Source organism: Microcebus murinus, chromosome 18 (genome assembly GCF_040939455.1).
Source record: "Microcebus murinus isolate Inina chromosome 18, M.murinus_Inina_mat1.0, whole genome shotgun sequence".
Lineage (NCBI taxonomy): Eukaryota > Metazoa > Chordata > Mammalia > Primates > Cheirogaleidae > Microcebus > Microcebus murinus.
The window spans coordinates 22063591-22089584 of NC_134121.1; the positions used below are offsets into that span (position 1 = coordinate 22063591).

Below are 25994 nucleotides of genomic sequence, written 5' to 3' on the forward strand. Positions count from 1 at the left end.
GGATATGGACTTCAAGACCAGAAGGCATGCTGGACACACCAAACAATCATCCCCAGATTTTATTTAAAAAGAAAAAAAAAGTTTTGGGTTTTTTTTCTCTTTTTATGCTCAAGAAACTGAAATCTAAAAAAAGTTATTTTAATACATGCAGTTGAACAGGGTCCACTGTCCCAAAGATGTCAGTGCAACAGATGGCAGGTGAAATGAGAGGCCCCAGTGGCTGGTGCTCAGGGATGTGGGAACCCGGGAACCGCATTGCACACCCACCCCAATGCCTCATTTCCTCTTCTTTTCTGAGGCCAGAACCACAGGCTGGCACACTCCCAAACCCTCCTCAGTGCCACCAGATTGCTGACAAGGCCCATGAAGAGTGATACATTTCTCCTTCCCCTTACTTCCAAGCAAGCAAGGCCTAGGAAATTAGAATAGGAAACAGACTGAACCCCTGAATGTGAGGCCTTAGTCTGGTGTGACCTCAGATCATAGGCTGGTGTCAGGAGCACGGGTAATGCAGCTTGGGGGCTTGGCTACTAAGTTAAGCTAAGGCCCTAACCATGGGCTCTGGGAAAAGGTGACTGGGCAAGCTGCTTAAGTTTGTCCCTTCCCTATGGCCCCCAATGCCTCCTGAGATGAAAGTGTTTGCCCAGCATTGGCCCCCCAGCATGCACAGTCCATGCTTAGAGGCGTGCCCTGCAGGGCTCCTCTCCAGAGTAGGAGCAAGAGGTAGGCAACAGGGAGTTATAGTAACTAAGAAACCAGAAGACAAAACTCCCTCAAAGAAATAATAGCAAATAGCACCTTCTGCTTCTACAGCCTTCCAACAGGGAGGTCTTGACCACTCATGCTGTCCACCCCTGGCTCTAGCACAAGCCACCTAGAGGAATGTAGAAGCTCCAATCCACTCAGAGTGCAGTGCCTAGATTAGCCACAAGAGGTAAATTCCAAAGGCAACTATATACTACCTGCTCTCTCTCCTCAAGTCCCCTTGAACTTCCTGGGCTGAAGCTCTCCAAGGTGGCACCACTCCTGGCCCCACTGGGCTGACCTCATTCTCCAAGTTCCAAGAGGAAGGTGTGTGAAGTTCCCCTGGCACTTGTCAACAAAGCCAAGTCTTATTTTGCTCATTAGCCCACCGCCTGTTCCTGTTCTCAGCTGCAACCGATGGTGTTGATCAGAGCAAAGCCTTGCTCACTGGACATGTGCCAGTGGCTTACTTATCTGCCCCATAATGCCTTCAGACTGATAAAGCAGCACAGCTGGGCCCTGAGCAGCAGGAAGGAAACCAATGAGAGAGGGCACATGAGGCTCTAACCTCAGAGGGCCTGTGGCATGAAGTACAGGCCCTAGGAGAGAGAAGATCTGGCCACTTCCATACAAGCAATCTAGCTCAGCCCTCCCCTCTCTGAGGGCCACATCTCTGGTCCATAGTCACTTCTGTTGGCTGAGCCTGACAGAACGCAGAGAGCAGCCAATTTACATGACATTTCCCACCCCCAGCCCCCATGACTTTATAGTTCTTTCCAGACACCTAAAGGGTCATCAAAAAGTGAAAAGGCAAGAAAAAAAGAAACCTAAGACTCTACATACTGGTATCCCAACTCCATCTAACTCATCTTCCTTACTGTCCCAAAAGAGGGAGCAGCAACAATTCTGCAGAGGCAGTTAACATGGTGTAATGGCCAGTGTCTGGCCTGGAAATCAAGAAATCTGTTTTTATTTATTTATTTATTTTTGAGACAGAGTCTCGCTTTGTTGCCCAGGCTAGAGTGAGTGCCGTGGTGTCAGCCTAGCTCACAGCAACCTCAAACTACTGGGCTCAGGCAATCCTGTTGCCTCAGTCTCTGGATCTGCCCACCTCGGCCTCCCAGAGTGCTAGGATTACAGGCGTGAGCTACCGCGCCTGGCCTCAGAAATCTGTTTTTATTCCCATGTCTGCCATACATTCACTATGTGATCTAGGCAAATCACTATTCTTCTCTGTGCATCTGGAAATGAGGAGATTTAAATCAGATGGTCTTTAAGCTCTTTCCAGTTTGACTTGGAAAATGCTAAATGTGTCTTGACATTAAAAGTGGGCTGGGCACAGCTACCTGGCAACAATGCCAATTAAACGCCTAGTGTCAAGGACAACGATGCGGTTCCCTTCTCTACTACTTCATCCACAGTGATGCTGGCAGCAATAACCGACCATCTCCGACGGAGATACCAAGGGGAGGGGGCGGGCGCCCTGGAAGGAAGCATAATCCCCGCCCAGAATTCTAGGTGAGGCCTTCAGACTACAAATCCCAGCATGCAGCAGTGCAGCTCTCAAAAGTATCCTTTCCCGGTAGGCAAATCACTCTTCCCTGAGTCCATCCTACCATAGAGCGCATCGCACGCACACGGAACTACGGCTCCCACAATCCACCAGACCCATCGCGATTCTTGCTCCCGGGATGCAATGCACTCCCGTTCGCCCTTTGAACCCCTTGCGCATTGCAAACTGGGAGTTGAAGTCCGCTGTACGCAGGTCGCTGGGCGTTGTCAGGATTACAAACTCTCCGCTTTGGGCTTCCTCTTGAAGAGCAGTTCTCAGGGACGGTGGTGAAGACAGTGTAGTAACGGGCAGACGGAACTCGCCATAGTGTCATCAACACGCAAGGCAGGGATGCTCGGGCTAAATTAACTGTCCGGAACGGGAGGGAAAAGGGAACCGCAGCCAGCCAACCCGCCACCAAAATTGTCATTTTCTGTTGCAATGCCTTTTCTCTCTTTACCAATATGGCGGCCCGGTCAAGCCACACCTGACGCTAGAACAAAATAGTCTAGTACAACATTCCTAGGAATATTGGTGTCACCGACAGCCTACTAACTCTATCTAACACCACACCTTGCTCCTTCATGCCTGAGGACCCCAAGGGCACGATAGCTCGTATCTCATTACCAAAATGGCGAAAGTAGAAGTTTTCTTGTGAGGGCCTGCAACTGACAATACGCCTGCGCGGGAAGCGGCTAGGTAACGGGGAGGGAGGGAAGCACCCCAACACGCCTGCGCGGGAACAGAGTCCCTTGGTCCGCACACAAACACCAATGGTTGAAGAGTCCCTAGGTTCCTGCGGCTGCGCCATGACCCCTAGGAGTTTTCCCAAGCGCCTGCGCGAGGCCTCAGGTCCCGCCCTTTTGCCTCAGTACGCTGGCGCAGGATAGAAAGGCGGGGCTTCGGTGCTCCAGACGAATGCCAGCGCGGCTGCGCGATGGGGGGTACCCCCTCACCGCGGCTGCGCGGGAGCCCGGCCGCCGGCTGTCACTGCGGTTGCGCGCGGCGAGCGGCGATCCCGGGGCGCCTGCGCGGGTGGCTTTGCGGGCGCTCGCGGTAAGTTTGCGCCAAGTGCGCGGCAGCCGGGACGCAGACGGCGGCAGCGGCAAGAGGCGGAGCCCGGGGACCACCCCCCATCACCCTCCCCCCCCAGTCACCTCACGTACCACAACCTCACCTAACCTCTCACCCCCCCTCCGATCCCCCCAACCCTGGGATGGCAGCGCCCGCCAGCCTTCCCGGCCGGACCAGCGGTCGCCAGTGCCGGCTTTAGCCTGTGGGACTAGGCCCCGCCGAGGCCTGACCCCCGGAGCCGGGACCCACTGTGCAGCCAGCAGCCGGGCCGGGACTGAGGGGCCGCTCCCCCCTCACGGCCCGTGGGGAGGACGCTGCCGTCCCGGGGACTGGGGGCCGGGGGGTGGGGGGGAGCCAGGGCGAGGAAGTCGGGACCCGTGTTGGGAAAAAAGAAGGGGAGCCGGGGTCAGGAGCGCCCCCTCCTCCCGTTTCCCCCCTCCCCCCGGGGTTGGGGGGGCCGGAGCAGAGAGCACCCAGCCCGGGAGGTGGATGAATGTGGGAGAAAATGGAGACCAAGACGATCGTGTACGACTTGGACACGTCGGGGGGGCTGATGGAGGTAAGAGTGGCCCTACTCATCCCCTTCCCCCAGCGTTGGGAGGGAACCTACGCCCTCCGCCCCACAAAGCCGGTCCTAAGCTCGAGGCGCCCAGAGGGCCGGGGGAGGGGGGTTCTTCCTCACCCAGCCTCTCCCTCCCATCTTTGCAATTCGAGGGGCTGTGCTCAGCCTCCGAGGACGTTTGCAGCAGTTTCACCTACCCGCCGCCCTCGATTCGTTCTCCTGAGGTGCCAGCCCACTCCATCTCGTTGCACCGGCGGTCTTCCCCACCCCCTTCTTGTCGGCCCTTTTGTGCTTCCCCCAGCACGTCCGGGTACCGGGCTCGGGCCTCTCCTGAGCTGGGCTTTGGAGTCCCCCACTGTCCATACAAGGAAGTGGCGAGAAGGGAACCGCGCACCCTCTCCCCATCCCCCTACCCTTGATCCTCCCCATTTGGAAGAAGCTGTTCTCGTTGTTGTGCTGCAGGAACGCGGTTAGGGTGGGCTCCCCCCCTGGTTCCGGGGGCTGAAAGGTTCTGGGAGCAGCCTGGATGGGAGGAAGAAGGACAAAAGGGGGGAGAGGGGTGGGTGACGGAGAAGCCGCGCCGGGGGGGCGACGGACCGCCCGGGAGCTCCGAGTGTGCACACACGCCGTTTGTATGTGTGTGCAGCAAATCCAAGCTCTGCTGGCTCCCCCCAAGACAGACGAGGCAGAAAAGCGGAGTCGGAAGCCCGAGAAGGAGCCTCGGAGAAGCGGCAGGGCCACCAACCACGACAGCTGCGATAGCTGCAAGGAAGGTGGAGATCTCCTGTGCTGTGACCACTGCCCGGCCGCCTTCCACCTCCAATGCTGGTAAGGTCTGAGGACCCCTTTGGAGCCCTTTGGCGGACCCTTCTCGGCACATTCCTTCACCCGGCCTGCTCCTGCCTGCCGAAATAACGGGCGCTTGCAGCCGCTAGCTGACTTTCTGCAGCCGCTGAGGCGAGCGCCTCCCCGCCCCTAGGTGTCTGCCGGGATCTGACCGTTTTGGGGGGAGGAACAGCGGACTGTCCGGACCCCGAGGTGGGGGTTGGGAGGAGTGAGGAGAACCCCATCTGGGATTGGAAGTCGCTGGGGAGCCGGGACATAGCCGGCAGGGCACGGCGGGCGGTGGCGGGGGAGGAAGGGGAGGAGCTCCGGGCCCAGTGCAGCTTGCCTGCCCGCGCGCCCGCTGTCCTCGGGGCTCCTGCCCGGCCGGGCTCTCCTCGGGGTGGGTGCGCGGAGCCCTCGGCCGCGGGAGCTGCCCTGTTCCAGACCCTGGCGACTGGGCGCTTGCGGCTGTGGAAGAAATAATGGAGGGTGTCTCTGAGTCCTCCTCTTCTTTGCCTCTCTGTTTACAATATGGCGACCTGCCTTTAAATTATATTTTTATTCTCAGCGCCATTTTGGCTGCATATATAATTTGCAAACGTTTACCAGGGAATGGTGAGGGCAGCCCTGGAGTCTTTTCTGCAGAAGCTCCTCGGGGGCCCAGGCTGGGATCTCACAGCTTTGGTTCCCTTTCTCTGCCTCGGCTTGCCCCCTGTTGCCTCTCGGAGCTACCTCCCTCCTCCCTCCTTCCTCTTCTCTCCCTGCGCTGCTGCCTCTTAGGAAATCGGCCCGGGTTAGACAATTAAAATTGCCCTTGGGCGCCTATTTCACTTCTCCGCTCCGGATCGGCGAGCCCTTTGCAGCAAAATTCTTTGCTGCCGGGGCAAGATTGTGTGCTGTGGCTCTGGAAAGGCATTTTTAAGGAGCTGGGAGCTGGAAAGCCGTGCGTTTTTTTTTTTCTTCCTTACTGAACGGGAGGGGAGGGGGGAAAACCGAAGAGAGGGAGGGACCTGGGTTGATCGCCCGCTGCTTGATCCTCCTCAGCAGCTCAGCCCAGAACAATCCGGCAAAGAAGAGTTTAAACTCCAGCTTCTGCTGGGAGAAATCACCTCTGCCCTCCACAAAAATCCCACGTCTGCGCAGCAAACCCAGATTTCATCTTGTTCTGCTGGGTTTTGTTCTGTTGTTCAGCAACAGTTGACTAAGGCAGGCTTTGGAGAAAGGAAGGAGAGGGGACTGTTCTGTTTATTCCCATCCATTTTTTGGTATTGCCTTTTTTAGCTCTTTGGTTTTCTTTCTTTCTTTTTTTAAGGGGGAAGGAGGAATTTCCCATAAGGTCTCTTCACACAATCCATTCACATTCCATCTCTCCGTTTGTGGAATAGTGCCTTCTGTATATTTGTACTAATTGCAGGTTTTGGAACACTTATTAGACAGATATGACTGATACTGGGCAAATTAAGTCTGTGGTCAGAAGTTATGTAGGAAGTGCCCATTACCATTCCCAAGATACTTTTGCCCAGGAGGGCACCCCATCTGGGCTTGTAATGTTGCAGGGACAAAAATGATTATCCTGGAGGAAGCTTTGCTGTTGGCTTTAAAATTTTTATTATGAAATGACTAATACCAACAAGAAGGGTCTGTGGTTTTTAGCCTTTACTTCTATTAAGGTGTGATCCATCTGGAGGAAATATCTCTGGTCAAATTTCAGTTGCTGGAGAGATCTGTACCTGAACATGCTATGTTGCTTACTTTTTTTTTATTATGCTTGTTTAATACGTGCACTAGGACTGAGTTGTATATACTTCTCGATTTAAAGTTATAGGCTAATGTTTTACTCCTAGCATGAAGTTGGTGTTAACTGTGATTGTTGACTTTCATGTTGAGTGTCAATTTTATGTGCTTTATATTATCTTTAGTTTCATTTGTTTAATAAAGCTGAAATTATTTATTAGAAACATCATGCATGGACAAAGTGTGCTGTTTTGCCTGAGATTGGGCTTTTAAACTCTAAAGCCTGACCTCTGAATCTTTTAATTAGATGAGTCTAAGTCTAGTCAAGTTGTAACAATTAACAGTTTCCATTTTAGCTGGAAGGAGAGAGAAGGAAGAACTTTTAGCTCTCCAGGCTTGCCCAGACTACAGTTCATTGAATACTTTTTCTTTTCTTTTTTTTTTTTTTTTTTGAGACCATGAATGGGAACTGGTAATCAGAGATTTGCAAATAGTAAATGAAGTAGGGCTTGTTTAACTTCTCTAATCCTCCCTTTGAAGATGCCAGTACTGAATGTACCATTGACTTATCAGAGTTATTATCTAAATCACAAAATGTTGTAGATACTGGTAGAAAGGCAGGAAGTCTTCTTTTAAATAGGAATTCCCAAGATGAGTTTCATTCGGGAAGTGAGGCCTATCCCACTTTCCTGCCTCCTAAGCCACACTTTTTCCAGCAAGAGTGAAGTCCTTCGTTAACCATAGTAGTTAGGTCATGTAGTTAAGATCTCAAAACATTTTGATTCCTGGGTGTGTTTTCATTAATTTGTCTATTATTACTTATACCATATGAAGATGAAGTTAGGCGGTATGGCAATATTTTCTCTTCCCTTTTTAACTGGCTAAGACTGAATTATTTAGATAAGCATAGTAATGATAAATTAATTCCCTCCTGTACAGAATGTATAAGAGTAGAGTTGGAATTTTGCAGATGCTGTCAATCATACTTGCAGTGCTGCTGTGTTCTCTATTCAAAGTTCTATATCATAAGTCCTTTTTCAGTCTCTTAAGTTTGCCTTGCCAGTCTGCCTCACAGTGAACAGGATCCAGTACAATGTTCCAGAAGTCATTGTAGGCAAACTTTACCTCCTGGGTTAACTGACATAGCCGTAAACCACAGTGGATTTTTCTAAGATAAACTACTAGAGGAAATGACTGGTCAAATAAGCTGTTTTAATTGTTCTGTCTTTTCTCAGGGCCCAGTGCTCTGTACAAGCCACATCATCTCTTCCCAATTAGACTAGGAGCCCTATTTGAGTTTTCTGTAATGATCCTCTGGATGAGAAAATGAATTGTCCTGTCCTTAGTACCATGACCTCATCAAAGAATTAAACTTGAGGAGCTGATGTCTTTGTATTTGTTTAAGTGATAGCGTAATCATTTTATCCAAGTTTAACTGGCTTATCAATTATTCAGAGTGATAGTAGGGGGTTACTAAATCTCCAATTCTCTGGAGAATTGAAGAGATGTTTTTAAATGTTCCCTGGTGCGTCTGACCTTTTTCATAATTGTCGTGTCGTAAGTTGAGCTTTCTGAAAATTCTGTGTCTCCAGAATTTTTAGGGACTGGTCCCTAAAAATTAGAATAACTGGTGGAGCTTTAGTTGCCACTGGCCCATCTTTCTGTTGGAGATGGGTGGGATTGTTGTCACTGGTAGGGTGAATAAGATAGGGCATCAATAATGAGGATGGTGAAACTGGCTGGTTTCCTCTGATTGCTTTGTCATGGCATTTTGTTCCAAACAGACTGAGGGACCAAAATGGTCTGATTGAGAACTGCATCTATCTCAGCCGACCTCAGCATGGTCCCTTCCCGTCAGACAGATTTCTGTAGCATTTGCCTCCGCATGTTATATTTGGAATTTTGGCCGGCTTTCCTCTCTCTGGTGTTGGCAGCAAGATCCAAAATGAGGTTTTCGAAGAATGAGAGTAAAAAGGTCTCTGTGCACAGGCAAAACTAAGCTCAGCTTGGAGTTTTGCATATTTAATTTTCATTGAGTCATAACAAAGGTTTCACACATGGAATAGAAAACTGCCTTACTGAAAATCTTTGTTGTTTGAACTTTTAAGGAGGTGGTTTTTCTAATTTTGTTGTGTTTAGCTCCTCATTAAAATAATACCAGGCAAGTGGTGAATTAAAATAAATTTATTTTAACATTATCTTATGAATCTGTTGTTTTTGACATTGTAAGTGTTTAGAAGCCTGGCACTAATGGAACTGGAGGTGACAATGTCTGGATTCCCTCCCCTCACCTTGCCTCATCAATAGTAAAATGATTCCACAAAAAACAAACCTAATTTGGTTTTGTGTTTATTTTATTTACTTATTTGTTTTGCATTTTCTGTGTTGCATTAGAATCTAGGTGTGTAGGGAGTATATTCAGGGCAACTTTTCAGTATATGCTCCTCCCAGGGGAATACAGAAAAATCTAGGTGTGCAGTGTTGTCTTTAAATGGTTCATCTAAACGTGGAAGGTCCAATGATGTTCAGCTTTAGCTCGGGTTCAGATGCATGCTTCTTAAACTTAATGTAGAGCTCAGTGGCTAATTCTTGTGGAATGAATACAAGTATCAGAAATATTAAAAGTGGAAAAAGAGGTAATACTCCTGAAAGGTAACAGTTTTGTGTAACTTAAGTATTTAGTGATACAGTTGTGAGAAATTTTTCATCTGGGGTCTGTCCCAAAATTACCATACTCAGTGAAAGGTGGGATGTAGTTAAAATCTCATCAATCACCTGGTATTCTTTAAGGCTCTCAAAGTACTTTATGAATGGGTTCCACTAATATATTAAGATAGTTTTGGCCTTTGTAAAATGACTTGTGTATTCTTTAGAGACATAAATGTGCAAAAGACATATTTAGGTACTGCTTTCATTTGAATCTGGAGATGGAATTCATGTTGGCCTGTTATAAATTCTCGGTTAAGTGTGCCTCCAAGATTATTTTTTTTAAGCCAAATCAAAGGGATGTTTAATAAATTTTCTAACTTGATCTTAAAACGGATTCAAATAGTCACTACCATGTGTTAAATAAAATACACTGGTTTTTATTAACCTCTAAGTAAAAGTATAAGTTATTAACCTCTAAGTAAAAGTATAAGTGATACATAAAATTACTCCAAGGGGCTCAGTGAACCTTTTCAAGGTTCATACTTGTAGTATTTATCAGTAATTCATTCCTTTTTATGGCTAAACAATTTTCCATTGTATGGATGTACTACATTTGATTTATCTGTTCATCAGTTGATGGACATTTGGGTTATGTCCACTTTTTGCTCTTGTGAATAATGATGTCATGAACATTTGGGTGCAAGTTTTTGTATGGACATATGTTTTTCTTGGGTGTACCTCTAGAGTTGGAATTGCTAAGTGTATGGTAACTCTTACATTTAACTTTTTGAGGAACAACCTATTTTCCAAAGTGGCTGCATCATTTTCACTTTCCCACCAGTAGTTTCCAATTTTCCCACATCCTCAACAACACTTGTTATTATCTGCCTTCTTTTTTTTTTTTTTTTTTTTTTTTTTTTGAGATGGAGTCTCACTTTGTTGCCCAGGCTAGAGTGAGTGCCATGGCGTCAGCCTAGCTCACAGCAACCTCAAATTCCTGGGCTCAAGGGATCCTTCTGCCTCAGCCTCCCAAGAAGCTGGGACTATAGGCGTGTGCCACCATGCCAAGCTTATTTTTTCTATATATATTAGTTGGCCAGTTAATTTCTTTCTATTTATAGTAGAGACGGGGTCTGGCTTATGCTCAGGCTGGTTTCGAACTCCTGAGCTCAAGCAATCCGCCCGCCTCGGCCTCCCAGAGTGCTAGTATTACAGGTGTGAGCCACCATACCCGGCCTGTCTGCCTTCTTGATTAAAGCCATCCTGGTGGGCATGAAGTGGTATCTCATTGTGGTTTTGAATCGAATTTCCCTGATGGCTAATGATGTTAAACATCTTTTCATGTGCTTATTGGCCATTGGACATTTTTTTGTGAAGAAATATCTATTCAGGTCCTTTGTGCATTCTTAGTTGGATTATTTGGTTTTTTATTGAGTTGTAAGAGTTTTTTCTATGTTCTAGATGAGGGGTCCTCAAACTTTTTAAATAGGGGGCCAGTTCACTGTCCCTCAGACCGTTGCAGGGCCGGAGTATAGTTTTTTTGTTTTTTGTTTTTTTTTTTGAGACAGAGTCTCGCTTTGTTGCCCAGGCTAGAGTGAGTGCCATGGCGTTAGCCCAGCTCATAGCAACCTCAAACTCCTGGCTCAAGCAATCCTCCTGCCTCAGCCTCCCGAGTAGCTGGGACTACAGGCATTCGCCACCATGCCCGGCTAATTTTTTGTATATATATCAGTTGGTCAATTAATTTCTTTCTATTTTATAGTAGAGACGGGGTCTCGCTCTTGCTCAGGCTGGTTTCGAACTCCTGACCTCGAGCAATCCGCCCGCCTCGGCCTCCCAGAGAGCTAGGATTACAGGCGTGAGCCACAGCGCCCGGCCTTGTTCATAGTTTTTTGGGGCCGGGCGCTGTGGCTCACGCCTGTAATCCTAGCTCTCTGGGAGGCCGAGGCGGGCGGATTGCTCGAGGTCAGGAGTTCGAAACCAGCCTGAGCAAGAGCGAGACCCCGTCTCTACTATAAATAGAAAGAAATTAATTGGCCAACTGATATATATATAAAAAATTAGCCGGGCATGGTGGCGCATGCCTGTAGTCCCAGCTACCCGGGAGGCTGAGGCAGAAGGATCACTGGAGCCCAGGAGTTTGAGGTTGCTGTGAGCTAGGCTGACGCCATGGCACTCACTCTAGCCTGGACAACAAAGCGAGACTCTATCTCAAAAAAAAAAAAAACTATGAACAAATTCCTGTGCACACTGCACATATCTTATTTTGAAGTAAAAAAACAAATGGGCAAAAACACCCGCATGTGGCCCGTGGGCCATAGTTTGAGGATGCCTGTTCTAGATCTAAGTCCATTGTCAGATAGGGTTTGTAAGTATTCTCCCATTCTATGGGTTGTCTTTTCACTTCTCCTGTCTTTTTTTTTTTTCTTTATTTTTGAGTCTTACCTAGAAAAAGATGGTTGATTTAAGTACACTTTAGTATCTATGCCTATATTATCTATCTAATGACAGTGAGTAAAGTTTCTTCTGTGAACTCCAGTCAGGATGATACACTTTTTGCTCTTGTGAATAATGATGTCATGAACATTTGGGTGCAAGTTTTGCAGTGACCCCTCCTAGCAAAGAAGTCTAAGGCTAGACTTCCTAGAGGAAGTATTTTAAAATGCACTACCTGACTTTAGGTAGGATGCCCACCTGGCACCCACCCACCCCAATAGAAAATTTCTGTGTATAGACACTTCTCATACTTGGAGGCCCCTAGTTTAAGAAGGAAGATTTTAATTGTCTTGGTTTGATTGATAACAGCTTGAGATGTAAATAACTGGCTTCTTTTGAACCTGGTTAACAAGAACAAAAAGTTGTTTGTACACTGCAGTGAACTCACCTGTTTATAGGTGTCTTTATGTAATCCTAGATAGCAGTAAATAGGGAGACAGAGTGCATAGAATATTTGCCTGGAAGTTTTATATACCTTATAAAAAAAAGCAGTCTGTTTTCATGCTCCCAAGAGGATTTTTGCTACCTACAAATGCAGGTGTCCTGCTTCTTAACAGAAATGGGTAGATCTTTTCTCCTGTAAGTGAAAGGTAATAGAAAATAGATGAATCTGAATATTGTGTGCTTTTGATTATGGGTAAGAGTGTTGAAATCCATCTCTGAATTTCTTGTCCCACCCCCAGCACATACCCAGTTCCTTGGGTATATGGTTAAGTAGGCCACCCTAGTAGAAGATTCTGTTTGGCATTAATGATGGCCCTTACTATGGAAATACATTCATGTTTTAAGGTGCCAGAGTTTTAAGTCATTAGAACAGAAAACAAAAAGTGTCTGTTTTCCACCCTCCGCTGGGTTCCTCCTTTGACTTAGGGGCCCCAGGGAGTACAACATGGCCAGCTGCATTGCCATTCAATGAGTGACACTTATAAGAGCACCTCTGCATAATGCTAGCCTCCTGAGAGACATAGGACAGGAGTAGGGCTGTCCCTCTGCCAGTTTACTGAAAGAGGAGGACATTGTATTCAGTGCAAGTCCTAGACCAAATTTCAGAAAGGCACTTCGGTATTTCGGATTTGTCACCATGCCCAGGACACATGCACAGGTCACTAGCTGACTACTTTTCCCATGCCTTGAGAACAGTTAAGAATGAAAAGGTGACTCCTTTTTCTGCCTCCCATTTCCATATATCAAGATCCTTATCCTTTAAGCCTAAGGTTGTTTCTAAATCTAGGTCTCAGCAAATGAGAGAACCAAGATGAGGCTTAGGCACATTTATGTGGGAGGCAAAAGCTGAGGGGTACAATAGACACTAATGAAAGGAGAAATCATTGAGTTGACCCATCAGCAAGAAGGAACTTGACTGTTACATAGCTCTGTTGTGGAATTCACAGTAAGCAAATTCCAAATGCACCTTATAGATTGGTGGGATTTTCTAAGTAATAAAAAACTTAACTCATTCAAAGAGTGAGTCCCTTTTGCTCTTCTCCCTACTTTCCCTTTTGCTATGGTCGTTCTACATAAATGCTCACTAAACTACTTGAAAGCCAGAGGCTGACCCATTTCCTCTTCTCACTGCTGTGTAATACCTAGTGATAGTACAGATGAGAGACAGCAAAGATAAACACTGGTTGGGGAACAGAAATGATATCTGGGTTATTCTAAGTAGATAGTATCTTTGTTAACACAAACACAAGGTGACAGTTCCTTCTCCTCTAATTACATTTGCTTTCCTGTGTGTTAATTACCTTGGTGTTTAATTTTTGCCCTTCCCCTGTTTTTTGACAAATTGTATAGGCTGTCTCCCAGGAAATGTTTCCTAGTCTTGACAAAAGACAGAGTAACAGCAGGGCAGGGAGAAACTCCATGCTTGAACCTAGTGTCAGTCTTTCCCACTGATCTGGGCTCTGCATGAGGCTCCTTTTGAAATAAGCTTGAGTGAGCAAGAGAGGACACTCCATAGGGTTTGAATTTAACCGTAGCCCAAAGACATCACTTTCTTTCCAGGCCAGGCAGGGTTGGGGAAACCTCAGAATTACCAGTAAGCTTGAGTTCCAGGTGGAACCCTGTTTGCGGCAGCAAAAACACACTTGCATGCTTTTACTCAGCTGTGATCCTCAGAGGGATGTTGAATATTATTTTCTCCTGTCTGCATTTGTGTAGAGAAGCCAATGAAGTACGCAGAACTTTGAGTTTTTAAAAGTCCCTGCATTATGAAATCAGTCAATACAGACCTACTCTTGCTTTTCTTGCCACCCCCTCTTGGGCTCCTGTGATGAGCTGGGAGCTTTTTAATTCCCTTGTTCACTGAACCATCAGACAAGAGTTCTGCTGATTTTAAGTTTTTTTTTTTTTTTTTTTTTGAGACAGAGTCTCACTTTGTTGCCCAGGCTAGAGTGAGTGCCATGGCGTCAGCCTAGCTCACAGCAACCTCAAACTCCTGGGCTCGAGTGATCCTTCTGCCTCAGCCTCCCGAGTAGCTGGGACTACAGGCATGCGCCACCATGCCCGGCTAATTTTTTATATATATATATATCAGTTGGCCAATTAATTTCTTTCTATTTATAGTAGAGACGGGGTCTCGCTCTTGCTCAGGCTAGTTTTGAACTCCTGACCTTGAGCAATCCGCCCGCCTCGGCCTCCCAGGAGCTAGGATTACAGGCGTGAGCCACCGCGCCCGGCTGATTTTAAGTTTTAACAAAGCTTTGAAAACATAAGAGGGAAACTCTACAGTGAACTTTTTCATTTGACAGTCATCAATTATTGGTCAAAATGCATTATGAAAATTCTCCTCAATCTCACTAAATGTGTCTAAACCTATAACTTTTCATAGTTCTACACATAAGTTGACTGTATTTAACTTTCTTTTATCTTGCTTTCCTTTTTTGAAAGAGCATCATCTTAAATATAGGGAGAATTCTGTCACTAATTTTGACTTTTTGATGACTGTTGTGCTTTATCCCTCCTTTGTGTGGTCCTAGTGGATTTGTCTGGCATAGGTGACACTTAGCCACTCTAACTTAACAAACTGTCATACCATAGGAAATGCCTAATTCTGTGATATCAGACATCTTTGCAGGTTGTAGTTTGTTGGTGTTGAAGTAAGCTGTATGTTGAGAAAAGTGTCTGCAGTTTATTTAAGTTGTGGCAAGTAATTCGTGTCTAAGGAATATATGCTTGCTGCATTTCTTAGAGGGCTTTCCTCAAATCTTACTATATGTGTGCATACATGTAGACCTTTAGGGTAATCATTCTTTGGTTAAGGACCATCTGAGAGAAAAGCGGGCCAAAGGGAAAAATTACAGCTCTCTATCTCTGAAAAATATATTCAACTCCTAAATAGGTCATGGGGGGTATAACTGAAGGCTTCAGAAGCCCAAGTCAGCACTTAGCTGTGGCATCAAACCACAACAGCACGGTTTAATAACATGCCCAGGAGATTACTTCGGTCCTGTAGGGTGGGGAGCTTTGAGGTTTATGAGTAGAATTGGGGGGTGGAAGAGGGTAAGGTAAAAGAAGGAGGGAATGAGCCCTATGCTGTTATGGCTCAAATGATATTATTCTCCCACCTTCCTTTTCTAATAGGCCCTGTCAGGGGTGAGGATAAATGAAGCACAAATTCCTCCTTAGGGAAAGGCAGCTGAGTCTTAAGTAGAAACATGCTCTCTCAATTTAGTTGGATTTTAAGTAAAGACATTGTTAGTGTTTTTCATTTTCCAACCCTTTGTAGAATTTTAGGTCCAATAGCTGTAAACTGGCCCAAATTTCTGAGCTGTGTCTGCAAGAAGTGTTGCCTGATTATTTCCTTTTTTTGATAGTCCACTAAAATTTGACAATAGAATAGTGTCCAGTTTTCCATACCTCTGAGACTTTTCTGGAATACACAGTTGATTCTTCCTTGCAATGGAATGTTCCCTAAGAGTGTTAGAAAATGACTACTATCCTCTCTGTTCTTGGCGCTGCCTATGGAGATGGCAGCCATCTCCTATTCGGCATCATGGCCGCCCTCAGGCCCCTCGTGAAGCCCAAGATCTTCAAAAAGAGGACCACGAAGTTTATCCAGCACCAGTCAGACTGATATGTCAAAATTAAGCGTGACTAGCAGAAACCCAGAGGTATTATAGACAACAAGATTCAGAGAAGATTCAAGGGCCAGATCTTGATGCCCAACATTGATTATGGGAGCAACAAGAAAACAAAGCACATGCTGCCCTGTGGTTTCCACAAGTTCTTGGTCCACAACGTCAAGGAGCTGGAAGTGCTGCTGATGTGCGGAGTTTGCTCATAATGTTTACTCCAAGAACCGCAAAGCCATTGTGGAAAGAGCAGCCCAGCTGGCCATCAGAATCACCAATCTCAGTGCCAGGCTGCACAGGGAAGAAAATGAATAGACAGCTCATGGTGCACATTCCATTTGTGTTTAAGTAAAGCCATAAAAACTGCCAAAAAGAAAGACAGTGACTACGGAGGCCATAATGTTGATCCTTTTCCAAAGCAGGTAGCCTCCAGCATCTATCATGAAGTGAATGAATGAAGCCACTTTTTAAATGTAGCAAGCCCATTTTCCATTGTGGAGAAGCCAGAATTGCGAGAATAGCCAAACTAGGCTAGTGGTAGATCAGGCCCTGTGGCACTGGGGCTTGGCTTGTACAAAAGTTGCCAGAGGGAAACACCTGGTATAACTGTTGGTGCTCTACCCTCCCTCCCTTCTTTTTTCTCTGCACTAACTTATAACACTCTTCTCCAGGTGTCTTTTGCTGGGAGGATGCCACAAACCAGCTCTGCATAGAAGGCGATAAAATTTGGGGGCACAGTCAGCTAGTTTGAAAGGATTGTATGCCTGTGGAAGTGACGCAACTAGCTAAGTTTCTCAATGGGGCATTTGTAGTGGCCTGGCACTTCATTGGTTTCCTTGTTAACACAGCCACTGAGGCTTTGCATGAAAAAACCAGCCATCCTTGTACTTTTTATGTACTTTGTGGCATTAGCTGCATTTGAGTCAGTAGCTAGGATGAAGAGGGAGTAAAGGATTAAGGTTTAGGGACTCTATGAACTTTCTGTTTTCATCTCTTTAATATCCTTCAATATGGCCATCTTCCTTGCCTTTGGAAGGTAGGCCATACTTGAAGATAAAGCTGATGTTCACGTAAGTGTCCAGAGGAGGCTTACTGTTTCTGCTGACATTTAAATTTCATTAAATTTTGTTCCCTCAAAACATATACTCTTTCTCTCTTTCTTCCTTCCTTTCTTCCCTTTCTTTCTTTCTTTCTGGAGATGGAGTCTTGCTATGTTGCCTAGGCTGGTCTTGAACTCCTGGCCTTAAGCACTTCTCCCACCTCAGCTTCTGAAAGCACTAGGATTACAGATGTGAGCCACTGCACCCAGCCTAAATTTTTTTTTTTTAAACTTCACCCAGCACCTCTTAGCTTTTCCAGGACATAAGCTGTTTTCAGTGTATAACAGGCTGGTTTTCTGTGTGTGTGGGTCCCTTTATAGATCAAGGTAGCTACTAGGAGGCCAAGAAACGATTGTGGTCCTATCAGTGATCACCTTCACTCCCCATTTTGGCTAGTACCAACATGTTTTCTTGTTTGTTTGTTTGTTTTTGAGACAGCATCTTGCTCTGTCATCTGGGCTAGAGTGCTGTGTTGTCATCCTAGCTCACAATAACCTCAAACTCCTGGGCTCAAGCGAGTCTCCTGCCTCAGCCTCCTGAGTAGCTGGGACTGCAGGAGTGTGCCACCACACCCAGCTAATTTTTCTATTTTTAGTAGAAATGGGGTCTTGCTCTTGCTTAGGCTGGAACTCCTGAGCTCAAGAGATCCTCCTGCCTTGGCCTCCCAGAGTGCTAGAATTATAGGCATGATCCACCTCGCCCAGCTCCAACACATTTTCTGAGCTGGCAGAGGGCCGTAAGGCCAGTCTGAGTGAGAGTAGCATGTATTGTCTTTTGCAACTGGTCTTACACAATGCTGCTAAATATAATTGCAGGATTTTTATCTGGTAGTGGTCCTCAGATGGATGGATGAAACCCACGATCTGTGAAATTAAAAATCAAAACTGCTCAGTGCCATTGTTTGCTTGCTGAACACCTCTTCCCCCACCAAAAGAAGGTGGGGTGACATACATATGATGGTGGTGGCAGTGAAATCCTTCTTAGTCCAACTGATAATTTATTTCAACTGCAACTGCCATAGATGGCTAGAGATCCTCTGATTCCTGGAAAATGATGGGTTCTGACAGGAGGGACCCTAACAGTTCATGTGACTGACCTTCTTTTGGAAGAGAACCCGAGTGGAAGGCTGTTTGTATATTGTGTACAGATATGCTGTTTGCATAGTGTTCTGTTAAGTATTTGTATTAAATAGAATATTTTATCAGCCTGGGAGGAGAAAACAGAGTGTGTTCTTTCTTAAATACTTTTCATCCACCTGATTTCTTTTGTCCTAAAACAAAGCAAAGCTTTTAATTTGGTTAAGTGAAATTTTCATGTCTCTGAGGCTGCCATTGGCTCAAGTTTTAAAATGTCAGTGTCACTTAAGGGGATGGATAGTTGCAAGCCACACATCAGTAACCTCATGTATTAAAAACAAAACAAAACAGGTTCAGAGCCCAACACCATTTTTATCTGTGTGTAAAGGTCTCTGGAATAAAAGGCAGTTCTTTCTGCTTCCCGATCTCCCTTTCTCCCTCCACCTCTCCCCTCCTCCCTTTGTTCTCTTCTCCCCCTCTCCCTTCTCCCTTCCAGTTCCATATTGAAAAACTGCTTGCGCTGTATGGATAATTAACGCAGTGCTATGGAGCAACAGGTCCCACTGGTGGTGACTGACTCTGAAGTTAATGTTAATGTCGTGCAGGTTCATGTGTATTAATAGGCAAGGGAGATGAGTGAGGTTAGACTCAGATCAACCACACTAATATATGACTTGAAATAGATCCTCTTAATTAGAGAGCCAAGAACCATGACAACTACCAACATCTTCCACCTGCAGTGGTGAGCTGCAGCCTCATTAGTGAATGAAAGGCATTCTAAATTAAAACTGGGTTCCATCCTTGAGCTGTGAATTAGGATCTTCTGGCTCTGGGCTTTGAATCTGTGACACTGAGAGGTCTGCCAATGCAGGCATTACTGTTAGCTAAGAGGTGTGTGTGTGTGTGGTTTTCTCCTTGATGACTCCAGAAATAGACTGATCTAGACACCCTCATCAGCAATAAAGACAGGCCATTTGGATTTGTTTATGGGAGTCTAGATATATTGGAATCATGCTTGGCTTTAGGAAGTTTTAATTTTAAAAAATTAATGTAATTGGTTTGTGTATAGATAACACCATTAACAATCTGTGGGCTCTCTGGGCCTCAAGGGAGCCACCCCAAACTCTGACAAGCATATCCCCTTCAATTGAATGTGCAGTCTCTGAAGATTCAGAGCTTTATTGTTATGAACTATTTTATAGCTAACAGAAGGTCTTTTAAGATCAGGTGGTGGTTAAACGAAATAGTCACTTTCTGGCCAGGAATTGCAGGCCAGGGCATTTTAAACAAATGATCTGGAAGGAGACTTCTCTACAGCAGTGAAGGTGGAAAGATATTCTGCAAAAGATGTATCTTTAAAAGGAACTCTCTTCTCTGCCTGTGGACAGGAATGCCTATCATAGCTTTGTGGGCCATATTTTTTTTTTTTTTAAGCCAGACAGTAAAGTATAAAGGTCCTTGGCCTATTGGCTAAAGAGCTACCAGTTTTCTAAGACAACTATTCTGGGGACATTTATTCCCTGGAAAAGTGTACCCACTGCTAGAACCTTTTTTTTATCAGGTTATTTATCAAAATGCAGAAATACCCCTGCTTCTGAAAACTATGGATTCCTCTTAAACCCCTTGAGATCTTTAACTTCACTGTCTTTAAGGGATCATTGGCTGAATTAGCATCTACTGAATAACTCTGAATTATGAAAAGAGAGTAGGGAAAAGTCCATTGTCACTTTCAGGTACCAAATGACCAAACTTTTGGGGCTCTTCACTGATTCTGGCATCCATAAGCAGTTGAGTCCTGCTGTGGGTCTGTATGGCAAGAATCACTTTGTAGTAGATTATATGTGGTCTCTTTACCAAGTATCCTCCTTACTTTGTCTCTAGCTTGTGATCCCTGAAAGCAAGGACCATGTCTGAAATCCCAACACTTAGCACATTGCCTAGCATAAAATAAGCATCCAGTGAATGTTTGAGTGGGTGAATGATGTTGGTCCTCTCTCCCCAAAGCTACTTTTTTTTTTTTTTTTTTTTGAGATAGTCTTTCTCTGATGCCCAGGGTATAGTGCAGTGGTGTCATCATAGCTCACTGCAACCTCAAACTCCTGAACTCAAGCGATCCTCCTGCCTCAGCCTCCCAAGTAGCTAGGACTGCAGGCACATGCCATGACACCCAGCTAATTTTTTCTGTTTTGGGCAGAGAAACGGTCTTGCTATTGTTCAGGCTAGTCTCAAACTCCTGACATCAAGGGATCCTCCTGCCTTGCCTCCCAGAGGATTATAGGCATGAGCCACCACACCCAGCCAAAGCTACATTTTTTTGATGGGATAGATAATAACTTACTTGCTTTGTGTTCATCCTCCAGTGTGGTACCTAGTCCATCGGTAAGTAAGCAGTGGGGACTCTATAAATATTGACTGATACAGAAGGAAATGCTCAGCCTTGAGGTTAAGGAAAGTACCCCAATGAATATTCTGTTGTGTTCCCCAGAAATAAGAGAACTGCTAAAGGTTCTTAAAAAACAGCTTGGGCTCAAGATTTGAAAGAGCCAGGAAACTTTGATTTGGATTCCAGTGTTGCTCCTTATTAGTTCTCAAGGCTTTAGATAAGTTTGTTTCCTCACCTATATGATGAAAATAAGAATTATCTTAGAGTGTGATAGTGAAGATCAGATAAGAGCATCTGTTAAAATACTTTGTGAACTTAATGCACCAGATGTAAGATGAAGTTGTCACTCTGCTATTTCTAGGCTTTAGTGATTCGGAAGCACATTGATATCTTTACAGGCAGTGCTGGCTCCTTATAGTATTTTCATTACTGAGTAGCTGAAACTGTGGTAGACTAATCTCAGTGTTACCTGACTTTTAACTTTTAATGATTTCTTTTTATTAGTATAAAGGATGGCCTCCAGCACCCTGCTTCATTGATAAATAGGGATGAGAGAGAGCTGGGGCAGATTGTTGTTTTTCTTGACAGGCATATCATGATTTAAAGACTCTGGGATACACATAATTGTTTCAGAGTTGCACACTAAGCTTATGGGAACACCATTCTTACAGGGAAGGAGCTTTGAGATGGGCAGCCAAGGTGAGGAAGTCCTCAGAATGAGTACGTGAGTACCCTGAGGCTGCAGAATCTCCTTTCTCCCTAGAATCCTTTCCCTGTCGGCAGTATTTCTGATAATGGAGCAAAACAGCCTCTTTCAGAACTGGTTCCTGAGCTTACCTGAATGACAGTGTCTGTCCTGGAGCCATTTCAGGAGTCCTTTTCCTCTAGGAATTTGACTTGAAAAGCTGCTTTCTGAATAGATTGAAAGAAATTGCTTGGAGCAGAGAGGAAACATGCTCATGAGAAAGTTTTATGATGGGCAGTTCCTATGTTCCAGCTATGTCTGTGATGATCATTTTCTAGAAACTTAGACCTTCCTTTCCTATCCACCGGATCTCAGATATTACTGCCTTCTGTCAAGATACCATCATTGTAAATTTGTTATTTCAAGATGCATGTTGTCTCTAAGAAAGCAGCGAATCTCAACAACTAAAGAAGTGATGGCCTCACTCATTTAAATGTTCTGTGTTCATCCTGGAGACAACACTCTGACTCCCTAAATTTGCAGCCCCATCCCACACTTAGGGCAGATCTATGGACCAGCCAGGTGTGGTGGCTCACGCCTGGCTGGCACTCTGGGAGAGTAAGACAGGAGGATTGCTTGAGCTTAGGAGTGTGAGACCAGCCTGAACAAGAGTGAGACCCCGCCTCTACAGAAAAAAATAGAAAAGTTAGCTGAGTATGGTGGCACACTTGTAGTCCCAGCTACTTGAGAGGCTGAGGCAGGAAGATCGCTTGAGCCCAGAAGTTTGAGGTTGCAATGAGCTATAATCATACCACTGCACTCTAGCCAGGGAACGGGGTTGGCAGAGCAAGACTCTGTCTCCAAATAAAAAAGGAACCTATGGCCATAATCTGGAATTCTGAGAAATGTGTGTTCTTGAACTTGGTGTTTTTAAAAGTGATCCATTAGAAACCAACAAAGAAGTACTTTTAGAGCTCTTAATACAAGTTTTAAACATTTTACTTCTGTGTTAAGAAAAAGAAACAAGATTAAAAATCAAATTGTTTAAAGACAGTGAAAATGAATGAGGTGGAGTCGTTCAACCCTAAATTTGAAGTTTAGGGTTGCAAGTATGGACTTTGACTCCCATGTCTTCTCACTGTTTTGTGACTTAGAAAACCGTAAGTAATTTCCTATGTGATTTAACCACCAAAACAAGTGCCTGCCCAATTGCATTACCTTGCCTCATGCCTTTGGAGGGGTTATACTCGTTCTTAGAAGCCCATTCTTTTAGTGTTCCCCAGTTCTTTAAAGTTTCATTGAGTGCCTGCCACATGGCAGGCATTATATGGGGTATGATGGTACAAAGGTAAATGAGGAATAGAGAAGAGGATTCAGGTATGTAATGGTTTGGGTACAGTGTGGTGCAGAAGTGCTGTGGGGAACTAGAGGCTTAGAAAAAGCTTCCTGGAGAGAATACCTGACTTGAGCCTCAAAAGATAGTGTTCACCAGGTGAGGATTAGGGGAAGGGTTGTGTGGTTGTGTGGTGACCCTGGAGTGAGCAGAGACACAGAGATGAGAAACAGTATGGGCTGTGCAGGGAGCCAACCGACTGATGGAGCTGGAAAAAGAGTCAGAGTTCTGGCCACTGGGGTCTTTGGGGTCTTATCTACGTTACTAAGGAGTTTGAAATTTATCTTGTAATGGATGGTGGAGGGGCTTAGAAATTTATCTTATAACAGATGGTGGAGGGGCACCATTGAAGGGCTTTTTCAGAAGAGTGATATAATCATAATTGTATTTTGGATAAATCATTCTGCCAGCAAGTTTGGGAATAGACTGAGGAAAGCATGAAGAGTGGCCAAAGAGACTAGTTCACATCCTGGTGAAATATCTAAGCCCATACCACCTTGCCTCACCCTTCTGCTTTACATGTTTGATGTGCAGGGTATGTGATATAAAGCCAGTGGGGCAAATGAAAAGAAATGATGAAAAACAGAATCAGAAGTGACAGCTTTCAGGGTTAATTTTAATATGACAGCTGCTGAAGCATAGCAGAGTCTTTTACAAATTACTTGCATGCATTTCAGTAGTTTGAATGTGGCTTAATACAGAAATATATTGGAGAGAACGAGGAAAGACCATAGGTGACATTCACCTGTGGTCTTCTAGGGTTTGGAGACTTGTCCCAGCAGGCCACTATGTTTCCAGTTTTCTGCTTCCTGGTAAGCATCCTCCTGAGGTTTCACTAAGGAAACAGGGAGGAAGGGAAGCAGTGAGCTGTGAAGGCTTGGTGGGCATCTGCCACGTATGCTCAGGGCTCCAGGGAAGCATGGCAGAGCAGAAGCTAGAAAAATTTGCCAAGCCAAGTGCTGTTTTAAGTAGAAATGACAAAATAGCATAGTATTAAGCCCTGGAACTTAAAGGGCTTATATATTGTGAAAAATACTCAAGTGGTTTTTTGTTGTTGTTTGGTTTTTTTTGTTTTGTTTTGTTTTTTGCTATTTCTCACATTCTTTGAAGAAAAATTTTCTCCTTACCATTCCAAGTAGGTTACTGCCAAGAACCAAAGGTAGGAATTTCTTAAGGATAAATATTGCCTTATTCAGTATAGCAGTGATTTTCAAACTTTGGTGTTCCGCAAGATCACCTTGAGGGCTTGTTAAACTAATTGCTGAGACCCACTCCTAGAATTTCTGATTCAGTAGATCTGGAGTGAGGTCCCAGAATTTGCATTTCTCATAAATTCCCAGATGACACTGATGTTGCTGATCTGGGGACCATACTTTGAGAACCGCTGTTGTATAGGCATTATAAATGTGATCCTCCCAGGGATTTAATAAAGTCTCATGTAGCTCTTGGGGTAACCTTCATGGAAATTGATGGCCTGGAGGATCTGTAAGGCCCAGCCCTACACAGCTCTGGTTTTGATTCAGTATTGACTTACTGAGTGACTACTGTGTACACAACCTCTATATTATAAAAATAAAAAGAAGAAGGTCTGGCACAGTGGCTCACGCCTGTAATCCTAGCACTCTAGGAGGCTAAGGCAGGAGGATCACTCAAGGTCAGGTGTTCAAGACCAGCCTGAGCAAGAGCAAGACCTCGTCTCTACTAAAAATAGAAAGAAATTAGCTGGACAACTAAAAATATATAGAACAAATTAGCCAGGGCCGGGCACAGTGGCTCACACCTGTAATCCTAGCACTCTGGGAGGCTGACGCGGGCAGATTGCTCGAGGTCAGGAGTTCGAAACCAGCCTGAGCAAGAGCGAGACTCTGTCTCTACTATAAATAGAAAGAAATTAATTGGCCAACAAATATATATATAGAAAAAATTAGGTGGGCATAGTGGCACATGCCTGTAGTCTCAGCTACTTGGGAGGCTGAGGCAGCAGGATCACTTGAGCCCAGGAGTTTTAAGGTTGCTGTGAGCTAGGCTGACGCCATGGCACTCTCTCTAGCCTGGGCAACAAAGTGAGAGTCTATCTCAAAAAAAAAAAGAAAAAATCAGCTGGGCATGGTGGCCTATGCCTGTAGTCCCAGGTACTCCAAAAGCTAAAGCAGAAGGATTGCTTAAGTCCAGGAGTTTGAGGTTACTGTGAGCTAGGCTGATGCCACAGCACTCTAGCCCAGGCAATGGAGTGAGACTCTGTCTCTAAAAAAAAAGAAAGAAAGAAAGAAGAAATCCAATCATTGTCTTTATCCCTCTAATAAAAAAAAAAGAGAACTATCACATGAGGCAAAGCATGAGAAATGCTAAAAGAGAACTAAACCATACAACAAGAGGTCCAAGACAATGAGTAATCTGGAAAGACCCCATGGAAGAGCTGTGTTTGATGTTTAAGAGCTTTGTTTAAGTAGCAACAGATGTTGCTACTTAAACAAAGCACCCCAAAATTCAGTGGTTTGATACAGAAACTAGTTACCATCTGTCACAATTCTGAGGGTTGCCTGGGCTCAGCTAGGTGGTTTTTCTGTTCCATTGTATAGTCATTTGAAGGCTCTATTGAGCTGGTATGTCCAAAATGACTTGCTAACATAGCTGTAGTTGGTGCTGCCTATTGGATTGGAGTTCTGCTGAAGCTGTTGATTGGAATATAGGTCTCCTCTATGTGTCCTCTCACAGCATGACAGCAGTATCTAAGATGGAACATTCCAAGTATGTAAAAGTGAACTCTGCAGATCTCTCAAGGCCTAGCCTTTTACAACATTGTCACCTCTGCTGCGTTGTATTGGTCAAAACAAGTCACAAGGCAAGCCCAATTCAAGAGGAGGAAAATGGAGTGACTGTGGATGGAAGGCTGTGCAAAGAATTTGTAGCTGTCTTTAATCCACCACACTATTTGAGGCAAGCCTAATGGATAAATAAGGTTTTAACAAGCATAGCATTCTAGATGAAGAAATAGCAAGTCTTAAATTTGATTAACAGGAAGGGTACTGGAAGGGGGCCTGGAAAGATAGAACATGACAATGTGACAATGCTTTGAATAGCAGATGGAGGAGCTTGGACTTGCACTAACAGACTTTTAAAGCAGTGTGGTGGGACCTCTCAGCGATTGTATTAGCATGGTGCAAAGTTTCTAAGATAAGAAGGATGTTCACTCAAGGTATTATAAATGCTGTCGAATAAGCATTTTGAAAGAAGAGCAAACCCTAGCAAGGCCGTAAGACTGGCCAAAATAGGAGTTTACGGAGATTCAGCTTTGTGCCAGACCTAGCTAGGCTTTTCCCTGCTGCATCAAAGGGTTAGTTACTTAGTCTTGCCCTTGTCTTTTCCCTGCAGTAACCCTCCACTGAGTGAAGAGATGTTGCCTCCTGGGGAGTGGATGTGTCACCGGTGCACTGTTCGCCGAAAGGTAATAATGCTGTTTTCTAAAGGCTCTGCCCAAAATGCCAGATCTAGAGCACTGATATTCTAGAGCTAAGATGGCCTGGCCCTCAAGGCATTTTCGTCCCTTTTTCTTGTCTTTTCCAGCCCTGGAATCACCCCACTCTCCCCATGGTGACTGTTTGGAATCCAGTAGGGCCTAAAAATCCAAACATGGGCTGCTGAAATGGT

At 45.0% G+C, this 25994-nt stretch overlaps 1 protein-coding gene and 1 pseudogene across 4 annotated transcripts in view; both read left to right on the forward strand.

The window, feature by feature from the left end:
• The first annotated feature begins 1872 nt into the window (after nucleotides 1–1872).
• Nucleotides 1873–25994, forward strand: part of PHF12 (PHD finger protein 12) — a 44777-nt gene continuing 20655 nt past the window's right edge. The window contains exons 1-3 of one of the 4 annotated variants that reach the window (XM_012740720.3): nucleotides 1873–3929; nucleotides 4579–4760; nucleotides 25719–25791. In XM_012740720.3, the coding sequence (XP_012596174.2) occupies nucleotides 3864–3929; nucleotides 4579–4760; nucleotides 25719–25791 (321 nt within the window). In that variant the 5' untranslated portion in view covers nucleotides 1873–3863. The other 3 variants (XM_075994305.1, XM_075994307.1, XM_075994306.1) reach the window with 3 other exon arrangements.
• On the forward strand, nucleotides 11043–25786 carry LOC142861932 (large ribosomal subunit protein eL32 pseudogene; annotated as a pseudogene).